General features: G+C 41.5%; 1 protein-coding gene across 3 annotated transcripts in view; it reads right to left on the minus strand.

Annotated features, from left to right (window-relative positions):
• The window catches only part of LOC122540385 (uncharacterized), a 435,023-nt gene that overhangs the window by 170,376 nt on the left and 246,571 nt on the right, over nucleotides 1-18,076 (minus strand). Inside the window, exon 1 of one of the 3 annotated variants that reach the window (XM_087980370.1) lies at nucleotides 7,971-8,222. The exons of the other annotated variants lie outside the window; for them this stretch is intronic. Within the exon in view, the coding sequence (XP_087836496.1) occupies nucleotides 7,971-8,136 (166 nt within the window). The 5' untranslated portion in view covers nucleotides 8,137-8,222. Of the gene's footprint in view, nucleotides 1-7,970; nucleotides 8,223-18,076 lie in introns of those variants that run through there. 3 annotated transcript variants of the gene reach the window in all.

Raw genomic sequence — 18,076 nt, forward strand, 5'->3', positions numbered from 1 at the left:
CCCTGGACATGCATCCATTTGAACATGTTCACCTTTAAAAGGGGTCCAGCTGAGGAAGTGGATCTGTCTTTCTTCTATCTGGGTTTGAAACAAACCAGTAGGAACAGGAAATGAAATTGAGGCATGATGCTCCAGTTCCATTGTTTGTATGCTACAGCTAATACAGCGCTGCATTTCCATTTCTTTAAAAGGTGCAAATGTAATGAACATCTTTTCAATGGGCGCATGTTTCTTTCCAAAGGAAATCCCAACGGAATCAATCAGAGCGCTACCTTTCTGAAGTGGATCCCAACAAAGTTCAAACCAAATCAATCACATCAAACATTTATTGTCAGTACCAGATGTTTTGACTGCTTTAGCTGGTTGGCCATTATATTTGCATCTGATACAAGTGAAGCCTGCTGCACCTCAATGGCCTCAACTAAAGCTAGAGGAAATGACAAGAATGAGGGAATTAAATCTGAGCAATGATCCTTTTGGATCCTGAAATCTCTTCACAGCAGACTTTAGGACTGGGATTAATTCCCTCAAAATCCTCTTTTATGAACACAGCTAATTAGGGAAGGTTTTCGGATGTGGCAGTAAATCAAATACAATGCCACAACTAAAGAGATTTGCTCACAATGAGAGTAATATTGTGCCCACTTGTGTAATAGGAGTAAGCAGTTACAAAAAGACGGAAGGAACAAGTGAGTGGGCAAAACTGTAGCAGATGGAGTTGAATGCAGTAAGTGTGTGAGAACATCCATTTTGGAGTGATGAAAGACAAATAATAATATTTTCTCAAACATGAGGGACCAGAAGTTGTGCAGAAATATAAATCAAACTGATGTTAAAGCCACCAAAAGTAATCAAAGCAGCTAATGTAATATTAACATTCTACATAAGGGCACTAAATAAGGACATGAAATTCTGTTTCAGTTGTACAGGCCTTTGATCAAACCATATCTGGAGCATTGTGTTCAATTTTGAGTCCTGCCCATCAAGGAAGATGTATTGATCTTGAAGGGAATATTGCGCATATTCACCAAAACTAAACCAGGGCTAAAAGGATTAAATTATGGGGACAGGTTGCATAAATATACTTGCCTTGCTTTGAATTTAGAAGGTTGTGATCAGGTCTGACTGAGATACGTTAAATGATAAAAATTGAAAGAGTAACTATTTCTTTTAGTCAGAAAATCTAGGATAAATGGGAACAATCTAAAGGTAAATGAGATTAAGGGACAGATCAGCCTTGGATCTCAGAATAGAAGAATAGGTTCAAGTTACTGAATGGCCAACCAGTTCCTATGCTTGGTTTTCTGCCAAGATTCCTCATTAGGACCAAGCGCATATTTTAATAAATACTCACTGACTTTAACATGAAAACATTAAAGCCAACCCCGTTCACAATTCTGTCACAACTATATGCTCTAATATTTCAGGATTGTTACGGAATAAGACCATAAGACATGGGAGCAGAAATTAGGCCATTCAGCCCATCAAGTCCACTCCACCATTCAATCATGGATAATAAGTTTCTCAACCTTATTCTTCCGTTTTCTCCCCATAACACTGCTGTGGAGATCCCCTTGGTATCAAGAACCTATCTATCTCAGTCTTAAATACACTCAATGACCTGGCCTCCACAGCCATCTGTGGTCATGAATTCTATGGATTCACCATTCTCTGGCTGGAGAAGTTCCTCCTTATCTCAAATGAGAGTAAACATACCTATGACTCAATTAAATCAGTCAACATTCTCATGTGTAATGTAAGCCTTCACAATGCTGAATGTATTACACTCATATGTAACCACTATTTCAGATCTCTGCACTTCGCTGACTCCCAAAGTTTGATAGACAGGGATTCAAGATGAAAACATGTAATGTTTCAAGGAAGAGATGAACATTAACATTTCAAATGTTGGTGGTGTTCCAATATCTTCAAATTGACCTTTTGGGCATTGGAGAGTTTTGGAACAGGCAACTGATAGATAATTAATGATTGAGATAAAGGACAAGGAATAAGGTAATATTGCTAGCACCATGTTGGAGAAACATTTGGAATCTCCTACTCTTGCCTCCTGGTCAACACAATGATGGATTTTAGAGACCACTCATGGGGGAAGAATTTTCTTTGGAGAGAATTGTCACATTAGCAATTTCCTGGGCAACTTTTCTAAAGAGGAGATAGTTATTGTGGACAGGCTGTAGAAAGATTTTTGCTGTTTGTCTCTGGAGAGGGTATTCTATTCCCAGGAGGATATGTACTATTGTCATGGTTCTGCAACATGGTGCTTCTTTAACAAAATGTAATGCCTGTCAGTGGATATGTTTATTTGACTCATGTTGCTTAACATTATTATATAAAGATTGGACAGTGTATCCTGTTGAAGCAACTTCCATGATAGTACATCAATCATACTGACTTCCAGTTGAGCATGTAGCTTGGCCTGAGTGATGACCAAATGTCTCCTGGGTTTAAGTGAACCCACCTCCAACACTCCCTTCTATCCTTCTCCCTTTCCTTCCATGCTGCCTTTTCTGGAATACAATGCTTCACATACATGTCAGCCTTGGCACTGAGTGACAGCTGGCTGGCTCACTGTTAAGGGCAGAGAAAATCATAACTGTCTAATCTTCACTTGCAGATGCAGGGGCCCCAAAAATATTCATCTCTCCATGTGTACTTGTCATTGCAAGAGTGCCACTTCTAGGGCAAAAATACTTGATTTTCCATCATGTCCAACTAGTTCTTATGGTATTCTGCATTTACCTTTCCCTCATTGTCTGTTCCTCTCCCTATGTTTTTGTCATTATTTCTCTTTCTCTTTCTCTCACACAGATCTTCTCTCTCATCCTCTATTTGTCTTTAATTTCCTTTCCCTCACATTCTCTCACTCCTTCTAAATATTAGACATAAGTGGAAGCAGCAGCAGTTTAAAAAGATGACATCAAATTAACAGGCTCAAGGGTAGGACTTTATTATGAGAAATAAACAGTTCAAGGCTGAAGAAAGTACTCACCTTGCTTTTATATCACATTTACTATTGTATGTAGGTTTGAAAGGGGTAATACTGAGGAGTGACACAACACCGACTATGGTGATGTCATATTGAATTCGGAGCAAATAGCTTTAGGTCTCAAAGAAATGGGACTTAACATCTTTATTGCCCTCAACGTATCTGTAACAATGATTATCATATTGATGTAACCTTAATTAGTTGCTAACATGCAATTATTTTGTTAACTACAAAAGGGGAGACAATGGCCTCATGGTATAATTGCTGGACTGTTAAAGCAGAGACCCAGGCAATGTTCCAGCGACGCAGGTTCAAATCCCACCGTGGCAGATTGAATTGAATTCAATAAAAATCTGGAATTACGAGTCTAATGATGACCACAAAAATATTGTTGCTTATCAGGAAAACCATCTGGTTCACTAATATCCTTTAGGGAAGGAAACTGTTATCCTTACCTGGTCTGGTCTACATGTGACTCCAGGCCCACAGCAATGTGGATGACCCTTAACTGCCCTCTGGGCAATTAGGGATGGGCAATAAATGCAGGCCTAACCAGTGACACTGTGTTCCCATGAATGAATAAAAAAGCACAATCTTCCAGTTTGACATGAAAGTGGTTTTCACTCGTCCACTGGACTGAGCCGGTGTGCCCATACAACATTTATACTCAGGATTTTCTAATCAGTCTATTCTGCTTGTTCTCCTCATTCAAACTGTAAAGACCCACCAAGATTCCCCTCTCTTTGTTGTGCTCTCTCAAAGACATGGAAATTAATCTTAAAACTAAAGCATCAAATGCCAACAACCAGTGGCTCAGTCATTACCACTGCTGCCTCACAGCACCAGGGACCTGGGTTTGATTCCCACCTTGGGCCACTATCCATGTGTATCTGCGTGGGTTTCCTCTGTGTGCTCTGGTTTCCTCCCACAATCCAAAGATGTACAGGTTAGGTGAATTGGCCATGTTAAATTGCCCACAGTGTTCAAAGATGTGTAGGTTAGGAGCATTAGTCATGGGTAAATGTAGAGTAATAGGGTAGTGGAATGGGTTTGGGTGGGATACTCTTTTGAGGGTCGGTGTAGACTTGTTAAGCTGAAGTCCCTGTTTCCATACTGTAGGGATTCAATGATAAATTTCCCATAGTGTTCAGGGATGTGTAGGTTAGGTTATTAGTCAGGGATAAGTGTAGAGTAATAGGGTAGGGATATGGGTCTGGAAGGGTTGCTCTTCGGAGGGTCAGTGTTGTCTTGTTGGGCCGAATGGCTTGTCCACATTGTAGGGATTGTATGATTCTATGATTTACAGCACAGAAGGAAAAACAAGGTCTCCTTCAAGATTTAAAATGTTTCATATCCCCTTACCAAATTTGTTCCAGAACCAGAAGGTCTATGACATCAAGAGGAGCACAGTAGCATTGCTAGTAACATGTGCTTTGTTGCTATTCTATTCCAACCACTGCAACACACCCACTCAACTCCTTATTTATAAAGTATCTTACTATATGTATCGGTGATATTCTTGATGTGCATGGAATAAGCACAAATGGAGACAGAATGAGACAGTGCAAAATTACAACTCAATCTCTGTTGCACTGGTACTGTCTCTGTGGCATCCAGGATGCACAGGGTGGGAGTTGGAGGGGAAGGGGTTAGGAGTGGCAGGACCATGCTGGCCAAATCTCCTTAAGTCACCTGAATGAATGCTTCCTGAAAGTGAGTTAAACACCTAATTTTGCCAGCTCAGATATTTCTGCACCTAATTACCAGCAGTGTTAAAAAGAAAACACATCTTTTTTTAAAATGTGCCTGCAATTTTTTTTCATCTGGGTCATTCACAGTAATGTTCTGCAGGCTTTTTAACCTTTAATTTCCTGAAGACTCCTAGATAGAGGGCCAGTACCCTCTTGGGAGGACTGAATTCTAAATGATCCAGACAGATTTAACAAAAAAGCGAATACTGCCAGATTGAGGACCGGGGAGGGAGGGATGTGGTACATGTCCTTAGGAGCACAACAGTGCCTATGACTGCAGTGGTAAAGGATGCACTGTAAACAATGCACACATTGTAGAAGGGCAGCATATGGTTTTCAGGTCCATGTAGATCCTTCAGTGATTTGCCATGTGTGGGAGGTAATCAAATCACAAAACTAAACACCTCACAAACCAAAGTCAAATACCAGTGCAGAACAGGAGACCTTGTCTCAGCTGTTGTATTAAAGCTGAAAGACGAGTGCAGGTAAGGAACCATACTGGTACCAATAAAACTGGGAGAACAAAACAGTAAACTAAATTATAAGACAGAAATCTCATGAAAGCCTAAAACTGATGGGTGGACAATCATTGGTTGAGAGTTCACAATTTCCCAAAGAGCAGAATCACCCTCCGAACTGTCTTGTTTTACTCTTTAAATGAATACCTAATATATAGAGAGTTTGCACAGAAACACCAGACACTAATAATAAATACAGCTTATTGGAAATTGGGACAAATAGTTAAAGGGGCAGGTGACATTTGGCATCACTTCAGCAATGTCGTATTATCACTATAAAGTTCCCACCTGTTAAAAAGAAGTGCTAACTTAAAAAAAACTTACATTTATACATTACTTTTTACATGCTCGGAGGCCCCCAAACAATATGCTTTTTAAAGTATGTTCACAGTTTTAATGTAAGAAACAGGTAACTAATTTGAACATACAAAGACATAAACTGCAAAGACCCACTTGCTCAATCAGTCAGCTTGTCCACCACTGAAATGTATCCAATTCTCCTTCAGAGTGTTTGACAATCTCTTCATACAATTAAGTCTTTTTAATATTTATTTGGTCTTGTGATTTGGGTAATGCTGGCAAAGGCACATTTATTGTCCATCCTTTGCTGCTTTGAAGACATTAGTATTTAACCACATGTGGGACACGAGTCATGTGCACCAGACATTGAGGGTTGGCAAAGCACTGAAGGACATCAGTGAGCCAGGTGGGTTTTTACAAAAATCCAGCTATTTCATCTGGAGTCAGAAAACAAATCAAGAGAATTACTTCAATTTCCCAACATATCACAATGTTGTTGTGGTTCTGTTCGCTAAGCTGGGAATTTGTGTTGCAGACGTTTCGTGCCTTGTCTAGGTGACATCCTCAGTATTTGGGAGCCTCCTGTGAAGCACCCGAGCTACAAATCTGCTCACAAACTTTGGATATCACAATGTGATTGAAACTCAAATAATTTCTGGTGGGAAATGTGTTTGTGCAGAGATCAGTGAGGTTGCAGCATAGGGAGGGGTTTTTGGTCCGACATGCGAAAGCTCAAAACAACTCTTTCTATTCCCTATTGTTTTCCCTTAACACATTAGGGAGCAAGATTAGAAGTAGCTGAGGTACCTCCTGTACTCCAGATCTCCCAATGACAGTGAGTGGGGGACCAGTCTAACCAGCTGATAACCTCATATCTTAGTCTAGCACCAGAAAGGATCTCACTAGTTGTCAGGGTTATGGTTGATTCTTGGTGAATAGATTTTTGATGAGTTTGAGGACTTGGGTTGCTGTGTCACAGACAAACTTATATTAGGATAGTATTCAACACTGACTGTCAGGTTTCAGAGGTTGGAGTCAACAATCACTTTCACTGACACAGTTGCATTTTGTTTCTATATACAGTACTTTGTTTTACTTTTTGTAAACTTGTAAAGTTACAGACATGTTCAATAAAGAGCCAAACCTATACTGGCCTAGAGCCATTTTGCTCTCCCGGTCAGACATCCCACACCTTCCTGAACTATTGCTGACAGGAATTGGAAACCCCCACACTAGTAGTGATTGTTCACGCATAAGCCTGGCTGCTCAACTGCAGAAGGGATCTCAATTGCATCTAATCTGGCTCCCCAATAGGTTATGAATGGGGAAAAGGAGTAGAACAAGTGGTTTTGAATGTTGGCTTAATGGACCAATAATGCCTCCTGTGCTGTGACCTCTTTGGTCACTGCACAAGGAGATTTCCTGCGAGGAATTATTAGGTGGCAAAGTAGACAAGTCCATCCTTGACTTTTGAGATCAATTCCAGTGCCCACAGCTAAGCTCAGATAACTGAGCAAAGACTGGTGTTGAACCCAAGACACTCCCTACTTAGTGTGCCTCACACTTCACATTAACTGGAGTGAACATTGTGAGTGAACACTTCTGAACCTCCTTTTTGCAGCCTTATAGTTTCCTTGGAAAGACAAGAAAAGTTATTCTTTAATTAACAAAAAACACTGCAAATAATGGAAAATAAAACTTTAGAAAATGTATTTCCTGAGGCCCTCAAACTTAAAATAAATGTCTGGAAACCTAATCTCAATAATGATGACCATGAATCAGTCTTAGGCCGTTGTAAAAATCTATCTGATTCACCATTAGGAGAAAGAAATCTGTCATCCCTTCCTGGTCTGGCCTACATGTAACTTTAGACCACAGCAATGTGGTTAACTCTCATCTGTCCTCTGAAATGGCAGAGAAAGCCACTCAGTTCAAAGGCAATTATAGATAGAAAACAAATGCTGACCTTTCCAGTAACACCCACATGCCATGAAACAATAATGAAGCAAAAAATAAGTCCCACTCCAGAGGCTTGAATACCAAATCTTGGCTGACCTTCCCAGTGCAGTGCTGAGGAAGTGCTACACTGTCAGAAATACCAGCTTTGCAATGGGACACTAAATCAGCATCCTGTCACAGTATTTCACAGAGGATTAAGAGAATTCTCCGTAGGTATCCCAGAACCCGTAGCCAACGGCACTAAAACAAAATAATCAGACTGCTGTTCATGGAATCACACTTTGCATAAATCAACTGCTGCATTTAACTACATTACAAGCGCTTCAGAAAGTGTCTTATGGGCCATAAAGTGGTTTGGAATGTCCCAAAGGTAGTGAAAGCCAGATACACGCATGTCCTCAAGGGAATGAGAAGCAGGTTTTGTTGCTTACTTACCTGGAGCCTGCTCCACGCGGTGGTTGCTGTATGACAAGAAACACGAGTAGCAGTTCTTCCTATGGTAACGGTAACGGATGCCAGACCCTGACCCAGATACTGTGGCCAAAGTGGAAAGAATCAAGCACAGTGTGACCCAGAACCCCTGGGAAAATCTCATGTCCATCTTCAAGACCGAGAAAGCTGAAGCAAGCACGAGTTCCTATGGCATTCAGCAGGTTCCTCCACTCTGTTCCCTCCCTCCCCACTTTCTGCAGAGAGTGAGATGGGAACAGCAGGTTAGAAGCAGCACAAGAAGCAGCTGATGCCTGCAGTAATCAGGCCAGCAAAACAACGTCTGCCTTATTCCAGCTACTGTCTTCAACAGGACCTAAGCGAGCTGTTGGAAGATCCTCCTCCTGCTTTTAGAGTGTCACAGCTTCAGGCTGGCCTCCCCAGGTAGGGATCCGCCCCTATTTCTGTCAGCAACCCACAGCTGAACAAGAATAAAACTGCTTGCAAAGAAACAAATCACATTCCTTAAAAATTAAGACAATAATGCAAAATTCCTGCCTGATGCCTCTCAAGCCACAGGCCATTTGGTCAAGCTGCTTTGAAGCTGAACTGGGACCTTGGCCCGGGCTGTTATTTAAAGAAAAGATCCAAAACCTTATAGCTCACCAACTCCGCAGCTCAGAGAGGATTCTCACTCAAGCCTGGTCCAGGGATTTTTTTTATTTATAAATACTTCTTTCTGCTGCTCTGTGCTGTGTTGGCGTGTTCCACAATAACGCACACTAATAGTTGTCACTGGTTTTCGTGTTAAAAGGACCCAACTTTTTTTTTTACATTCAAAACTGTTAAATAGAAAACAGATGCTCAGCTATTTATTCTTGATTACCAAGTCCGCGAATCATTCAAACAAGTGGGATGGTCGCTGGACAGAGGGAGGGAGAGAGAGAGAAAGAGAGAGAGAGAGAGGAGTTAAGACTAAAAAAGAGAAACACAGGGAGAGATAGAGAGTGATAAAAACGGAAACAGAGTAACAGTGAGAGTAAAGAAAGGTGGTGGAGAGACAGCAAGGGAGAAATAGAGTCCAAGACACAAAGAGAGGAGTGAGAAAGACAGAGAGAGGGAGACAGAGAGAGAGAGAGAAAGAGAGACAGACAGAACAAAATATGGACAGAGAGCAAGACAGAGACTAGTAAAGAGAATGGCAGAGACAGCGAGACAAGCAGAGAGAAAGAGACAGAAAGAGTGATAAGTGAGACAGAGAAAAAAAGACTGAGTAAGAGAAAAAGAGAGAGCCAGGCTTGGCAATAAGAAAGTTACAAGGATTGCATGCAGTTTACTGTCGCCATTCACACCACTGGCCTCATCATACAGCCTCAAAGTTCCTTTAGTGTCAGGCAGCTGGCCAAAAGGCATTAATTCGCTTAGCTCAGTCCGTGCCAGCATAATGTGTTTACGAAGGGTCTCAGGACAGTATTGAATACTGACTGTCAGGCTTCAGAGGTTGTGGTCGATGATAAACTTCACTGTTGCAATTGTGTTTTGTTTCTATGTATGGTACATTGTTTTACTTTTTATAAATCTGTAAAGTAACAGTCATGTTCAATAAAGAGCCAAAGAAAGCTAATTAGTTTTGAAAGCTAGGCAATAAATAAATGGGAAGCTTGTTGGAGAGATTTTCATGGGGCTTTACCCACATAGCATGGCGGAGAACATACAGAATAAGCAGAAACACAAATCACTCACTGCACCTCAAACTCCTTCGGCAGTTACAGAACCAGATTCTCAGACAAGTATCTCTATAAAATATTGAGGAAAAGAGTTAGGTAGCTCTTCCATTGGCTTAGCAAGCAACTCAGGTACAAATCCATGAGGATCACATCACCAACTTGTGCCAAATTCACTCACTCAGGTCAACACCATGAGTCCAAGGTGAGAGAGTGGGACACGGAGGTGGGCACAAGAACTAAAGCGACCAAAGTTTCTGCTTCTGATCACAATCTAATGATTGTCTCAGCCAAGTTGTAAAGCACACTAGTGAGATTTGTGTGTCTACGATGGCAACGACAGTTGAATAGCTCATTGTCACTTTCTGCCTCACACATGGAGAGTGCCATTTGAATGAGGTGTAGATGCTGCTGATTATACCAGAGGTAGCAAATTCTAAAAGCCTTTTTAAAAGAAAAAACACATAAGTAGGGCACTATACAAGTTTTCTAGCATATTGAAATGACTACTATTAATTGAAGGGAATGGAATATCCCATCACATTTTAGACACTTGGAAAATATACTTTGTGAGGCCAACCACATAGAACATAGAACATAGAACATAGAAGAATACAGCGCAGTACAGGCCCTTTGGCCCTCGATGTTGCGCCGATCCAAGCCCACCTAACCTATACTAACCCACTATCCTCCATATACCTATCCAATGCCCGCTTAAATGCCCATAAAGAGGGAGAGTCCACCACTGCTGCTGGCAGGGCATTCCATGAACTTACGACTCGCTGAGTGAAGAACCTACCCCTAACTTCAGTCCTATATCTACCCCCCCTTAATTTAAAGCTATGCCCCCTTGTAATACCCGACTCCATACGCGGGAAAAGGTTCACACTGTCAACCCTATCTAACCCCCTAATCATCTTGTACACCTCAATCAAATCACCCCTAAACCTTCTTTTCTCTAATGAAAACAGCCCCAAGTGTCTCAGTCTATCCTCATACGATCTTCCTTCCATACCAGGCAACATCCTGGTGAACCTCCTCTGCACCCGTTCCAGTGCCTCCACATCCTTCCTATAGTATGGCGACCAAAACTGCACACAATATTCCAGATGCGGCCGCACCAGAGTTTTATACAACTGCATCATGACCTCAGGACTCCGGAACTCAATTCCTCTACCAATAAAAGCCAGTACGCCATATGCCTTCCTCACCGCACTATTTACCTGGGTGGCAACTTTCAGAGATCTGTGTACATGGACACCAAGATCCCTCTGCTCATCCACACTACCAAGTATCCGACCATTAGCCCAGTACCCCATCTTTTTGTTATTCTTCCCAAAGTGAATCACCTCACATTTAGCTACATTAAATTCCATTTGCCACCTTTCTGCCCAGCTCTGCAGCTTCTCTATATCCTGCTGTAACCTGCCACATCCTTCCTCACTGTCAACAACTCCTCCGACTTTCGTATCATCCGCAAACTTGCTCACCCAACCTTCTAACCCCTCTTCCAGGTCATTTATAAAAATGACAAACAGCAATGGTCCCAAAACAGATCCTTGCGGAACACCGCTAGTGACGGCACTCCATGAAGAAACTTTGCCATCAACTACTACCCTCTGTCTTCTTCCATCCAGCCAATTCCTAATCCAAACCTCCAACTCACCCTCAATGCCATATCTCCGTATTTTCTGCAGTAGCCTACCATGGTGAACCTTATCAAACGCCTTACTAAAATCCATATATACCACATCTACCGCTTTCCCCTCATCAACCTCCTTCGTCACCTTTTCAAAGAATTCAATAAGGTTTGTGAGGCACGACCTGCCCTTCACAAAACCATGCTGACTATCCTTGATCACATTATTCCTATCCAGATGTGCATAAATCCTATCCCTTACAATTCTCTCTAAGACTTTGCCCACAACAGAAGTGAGACTCACCGGCCTATAGTTACTAGGGTTATCCCTACTCCCCTTTTTGAACAAGGGAACCACATTTGCTATCCTCCAGTCTTCTGGCACTACTCCTGTAGACAAAGAGGACATAAAAATCAAGGCCAATGGCTCTGCAATCTCCTCCCTTGCTTCCCAGAGAATCCTAGGATAAATGCCATCAGGCCCAGGGGACTTATCTATTTTCACCTTTTCCAGGATTTCCAACACCTCTTCTCTACATACCTCAAAGCCATCCATTCTACCTATTTGTGACTCAGTATTCACATCGACGACAATGCCCTGTTCCTGAGTAAATACTGAAGAAAAGTATTCATTCAGTGTCTCCCCAATCTCTTCCGCCTCCACACGCAACTTCCCACTGCTATCCTTGACTGGACCTATTCCTACCCTAGTCATTCTTTTATTCCTAACATACCTATAGAAACCACATGCTATAAATCTCCTCCATTTCTCAGTGGGACCATTGCTAGCCATCCTTTGTCCAAGGACGCCATGATATAAGATGGAACAGGTCCAGAGATCCCAGAAAAATTTACTCCCAAGCCGAATGTACAAAATCTTTGGGGCCAGTGACAATGAAATCACCTCCGAGTTGCTGTTGTGGAGCGGGAGTTTGCCTTTTTTCAGCAGTTAACTCATAAATTCAGGGAAGGCTTTTGGTGGCTGTCTAAAATCCAGCCTTGGTGATGCGCCTTCCCTTTAAGCTCACTGTTCTGTTGGGCACTGCTGCAGTGTCACTCATGGGCTTCCTCCCAAGGTCTTTGAATGAACCTCAACCTAGGAAGGACCAGAAATGTATCTAAAGGAGCACATACAAGTCCTTTCTCACCAAAACCTCCAACCAAAGAAGAAAATATTATTCCTACCCTCTTCCACCCAAGTTTTAACAACAAACCCCAGGTTACAGGCAAATGTAGCCCCTGCCCCAACCTCAAAACAGTGGTACATGTGCATTCTTTCCATTTCCAACACAGAGCACCAACTGTCTCATGTTGTTTGTCTTGTAGTTACATACACACATATTTCCCCTTTGGGGAATAATGAGGAAATGTTGGAAGGATGAGTAAGTTCATTAGCAGCCTGTTGAACTGTGCATCCTGCCAAGATGTTAAGTGGAACTTGAAGTTTCTGGCTCAGAGGCAGGTGAACCATAAGACATCCTCATTTCATTTTGTCAGGTTTTTATTTGTTGAGCTAGACTAAATCATTTGATATAGCATCCATAAAGCCAGTGGAAAGATCCTCCTTCATGTGATTCCCAATCCCACAAATAAAAAGTCAATCTCAAACACACTGCACTATAGATTTTCCAGTGTTGTCTAACTTTTGGATGTGTTCCTTCTTTATAACTATGACTACACTTCAAAAATATTTCACTGGCTGAAAAATTCTCAGGGTAATCTTCAGAACATGAAAGGCAGTACATAGAAATTATTTTTCTTCGGTGTATTGATTGGATAAATATTGGCCTGACCCACCCAGTAGAAGTAAACCCTTCTTCAAATGGTATGGAATTGTTTATATCCATCTGGAATACAGAAGGGTTTCAGTTTACGATCTTCTCTGAAAGATATCAGTTGACGCTGCTGCATCCCTTTTGAGTGCATTCAATGATTGTCAGCCTAAATTTTGTACTTAAGTCTCAAGAGTGAACCTTGAATCCACAACCTTCTGGTTAAGGGCTAACTCTGAAATGTATGGCTGCCCTCAATGATGCAGCTTTTCTCATTCTGTCTCTGAACAGTTGTCTCTTGAACATTTTTCTTCACTCTTTTTCTGTCACTCTCTCTCTCTCTCTCACTAGATGTCTCTTGCAGTATCTCTGCCTTGGTTGTCTCTCACAATCTTTCTCTCTATCACTCAATCTCTCTCTCTCTCTGAAAATCATGTAAACTGTTAATAACCAGAAGACTTTGCTGTCACTTGCAGGTCTCTGCAGATCTTGTATTCTGTGGTTTTCAGGCTGTCCGTTATTGGCGATCGTGAGGTAAATTCATTGATCGTGAGAGAAGCTGTGCTTGAGATAGTCTCCACTAATGCAGCCTCAGTTGGCCTCCTGCTGCGAGTGGAAGAGTGTGGAATTTCGCTTCTTTTAAAGAGATTTCTGCACCTAATTCATGCTGCGCAGCTGACCAGAGAGAGCTCCATTCTCATAATGTGTATAAAAACTCAAGCGTGAAATCTGCCAAATATTATTTTCCCCATGTGCGCCAGTATCAAAACAAAGGTCTGGAAATAATAACATTGTTTGAATGTTTTGCTAAACTGTAAAGGAATACAATCTGTTGTACCTCATTAACTCACAAGCTGTGAGCCCCATGTGTCAAGAGCTACTAATTTGGTACTGCCTGGCTCTAGTCGTGTGAACACCATGAAGCCTGTTTATGACTACAACGTCTCACTCTCAATTGTTCTGTCTTCTCAGGCTGTTCATCTTTTTTTCTCTCCCTCATTCGCTGCTCTCTCTCTCCCTCTTCTCTTCTCTGTCACCCCTCCCTCTCGAGTTGCCTCTTTCAACCAATTTACAACTTACTTTTGTCTGTTTCTGATTTCTTTTGGTTTTTACAGTTCACTTTAGTCCTGCTTATTTAGCTTCAAATCTCAAAATTTTTCTTTGTCCCTGTTTGTTTTCCTCTCTAAAGACCATTCCCTCTGTTCACAAAGTTCTCTGGTCTCTGTCTCTTTAGACTCATTCCCTGTGTGACTGATAATTCTCAATCTCTCGCTTTTTCTGACTGGATCATTTGATTTTTGTCTGATTGTCTCTATCAGCCCTGTTACTCTCCACTAATGTTCCATCTAAGCCATGTAGCTGTGCAGTAACCTGGAGGTTTTCTGGCAAACTCAGGGCAAGTTGGCTCCTTTCAGTTACCACGCAAGTACAACTTTACAAAAGAATTCAAAGGGCCCACACACTAAAAAATGAATACAGCACGTACACCCATTATTCTACATGTTTCTTTCACACTTGCTCCCTAGTTATCTCTTGCAGTATCCCTGTTTCTGTGTCTTCAGTTCTTTCTTGCCTTTTTTCATTTCCTTCGGTCTTTCGCTGCTCCCCTTTGGTTTTTTTGTCATTTATTCAATGATATATGCACAAACCATTTATCCTGACAAATACAAATCTTCCAATGCATACAGTCATATTCATTGAATTAACATCATTACTATCTGTGATAAAATCCCACCATAAATACTACAGTGCTATGACACATACCCAAAACAACCTGGAACCATAACCAGAAAAACAAGGATCAGTCTTAAAGGGAATCACAGTCTTTGAATATTTTACAGCCTTAAAGGGGCTTGTTAAAACTGAATATGTTACAGCAAAAACAAGGGAATTCTGAAAGATGAACATTTTATTTGTCAGTTTTTGCTCAATTAATTCTTTCCTCCAGTATGAAGTGGTGACTCTTGTCCATAGAGGCAGTCTGGGATTAAGCAATACACTCTGTCATTCAAAAAATTAAATCAATGTGGGTGGGCTCAATGTGACACCAGCTCAATGCTGCTGTGTGGGACTCAGAAGTCAGCTGTCACATGAACCTCTATGCTGGGGAGAGTTTCATTCATTCGGAAATCTGCTATGGACAAGGGAAGTGTATTCCACACCTGCAATCAGCTCTGATTTCCTTCGTGCTATGTTTTAATGGATAAATATTAGGCTAGATTACACCCAGGTGTTAACATAAATCAGCCAACTCAGCAGAAGCCAAGCATCACTTAATTAGCTCAGCATGAAAATATTCCCAAGTGTGCTCCACCATTGGTTGGAAGGTGTAGTCCTAACTGGACTAAATAAATTAGGTTTATTTGTTTTGAAATGGTTGTGTTGAGGTTTTAAAGAGACAGGTCTGATTAAAGTTGCTTCAACTTTAGGCCACCCACACCGCACAACTCAAGAATAACCTGGATGGTACACTTCCTAATTGAAAGACATTCTTTTTGTTCAGAGCTGTTATTTTTGGGTGGAGGAATTGTTAGCTAAGTGTCTGCCACAAATGGACTCCTTTTGCTATGTAGCACCTTCCAATCAAACTACTAAGGAATCCACATTGGCTGACAGCTTATGTGTTCCTTATGAAGCACACACTCTTTCCTGAGAAAGAGCACTTACCCAAAGTTAGAGACCTGATCTGCTGGACAGCCGAGTCAGTTGGAGCTTACTGAGTTCATATCGGGGTACTGTTGAAGTTTCATCAACTGCTGGCAGAGCCATGGTATTTTATGCTACAATCTGGCATCTCTCATGGTTATATTCTTCTGTTAAGCCACAAAATACTATCTTTTTAATGAGTTCAGGTGCAGAATATTCCATGATGAGATTTGAAACCCTGAGCTGTACCATAACCATGACACTACCCTACTCACTGAGGCAAGCATCATCAGCAGAACATTGAAATCTTAGTGTTAATGTAGTTGAGACATAGATCAACTGTGAATTAATTATAACTGGCAGAAGAAATTTGAGGGTTTACTGACCTGCTGTGTTCTGAAGCTTCAATATACTGACTAGCACATAACTTTCAGACTCAGAAGTAAGGCAGCCACCCAGCCTTCCAAACTGATGATTACAATTTTATTTATTCACAGTTTCACAAGATTTATCTATTCATTGGGACAAAGGCTTTACCTATTAGCACTGATTTGAAGGTACTGGTGTTGGACTGGGGTGGACAAAGTTAAAAATCACACAAGCTGAAAATGTGTTGCTGGAAAAGCGCAGCAGGTCAGGCAGCATCCAAGGCGCAGGAGAATCGACGTTTCGGGCATGAGCCCTTCTTCAGGAATCCTGAAGAAGGGCTCATGCCCGAAACGTTGATTCTCCTGCGCCTTGGATGCTGCCTGACCTGCTGCGCTTTTCCAGCAACACATTTTCAGCTCTGATCGCCAGCATCTGCAGTCCTCACTTTCTCCTTAAAAATCACACAACACCAGATTATAGTCCAACAGGTTTATTGGGAAGCACTAGGTTTCGAGGTGCTGCCTCTTCACCACCTGATGAAGGAGCAGCACTCTGAAAGCTAGTGCTTCCAAATAAACCTGTTGGACTATCACCTGGTGTTGTGTGATTTTTAACTTTGCCCACTAGCACTGACACCTACCTAGCTCAAGCACAGGGTTACTTCGTGAGCCTTTGAGACTTCATATGGTTCTATGTCACTCTAAAGACTTCCATACCTTCTTCTCTCTCCCGCACTCCCAAGGTGTGAGACAATAGGTGGTCATTGTTATTTTGTCGAAGGTTGGAGCCAATAAGCAAGAGGGGCAGAGGCTAATAAGCTTGTCACATCACACAGACCCCATCAAGGAAACCAATTATCAGCATCAAAGTCTCAAACATGCCAGGGCTAAGGACAGGTTGACTGCAACCTATTTGTAGGATCAGGCCCTTTGATGTGCTCGCTTTGACTTTTGAAACATAATTGTTCTCAAATTACAGAGGAGTTATCCAGCTGCAACCAGTTTTTCTGCAATACTGTCTTCAATTCTCATTTTCCACATAGAAACTGATCCCTTACAAGCTAGAAATTTCAACTCACAATCTTTCCCCTGCCCAATAAACTTGTTAAAGAGTTGCAGACCAATAAAGTCTTGGTTTGTGTTGAGTTAGCTGCTCTTACTCTGGGTGCCACTTGGTATGCCACACCATTTGTCAAGGTAGTGATCGATTTTCTATTCCCTCATCCAGGTGTTAAGACAAGCTGTAACACTACTGGTGTTGCATGAACTCAGCAAAATCGCAGTACACACCACATGAAATCAAACTCAATTCAAGGCATCAATACTGATCTCAACGACTAGCGACACAGCCGGAGTTCAGGTAGCTGGGAATAGTTCACACCATTCCATGATCCATTCATTCACACCACAGCTTTTCCATCCATAAATATGGCATTGGGATAAAGTATGTAATCCTCAGAACACAGCAGGTCAGTAAACCCTCAAGTTTCTTCTGCTAGCTATAATTAATCTATAATTGATCTATATCTCAACTACATTAACGCTCTTTACTACACATCTCTTCATGGCCTTATTTTATAAAAGTCCATTGGGCTTGGTTTTGAAAATTTCTACCTGTTGAATCCACAGACCTCTGAAAAGAGTGTTTCAGATTAGTGAAAATGTACTTCCCGATTTCATTCCTGAATGGTCTACCTCTCAAGACTGAGTGCCCCAATAAAGACAAATAGCACTTACATATTGCCATATAAAACATATAAAATGTTCCTAGCACCCAAAATTAGCATTCTTGCCAAATCCTCCCCTATCTGAATTGTCACACTGCTTGCCTGAAATCCAACACTTACTGAGCAGAAATTTTATCAAAATGCTTTGGATCTGTGCCAGAAGCTGCATTCCATAGCCACAAGATCAAACCTTCTCACTGATAGCCTTGGTGTTGTATCTGATTCTCTATAAACTT

Source organism: Chiloscyllium plagiosum, unplaced genomic scaffold, assembly GCF_037043375.1.
Source record: "Chiloscyllium plagiosum isolate Xiang-an unplaced genomic scaffold, Cpla_swu_hap1 HiC_scaffold_37, whole genome shotgun sequence".
Classification (NCBI taxonomy): domain Eukaryota; kingdom Metazoa; phylum Chordata; class Chondrichthyes; order Orectolobiformes; family Hemiscylliidae; genus Chiloscyllium; species Chiloscyllium plagiosum.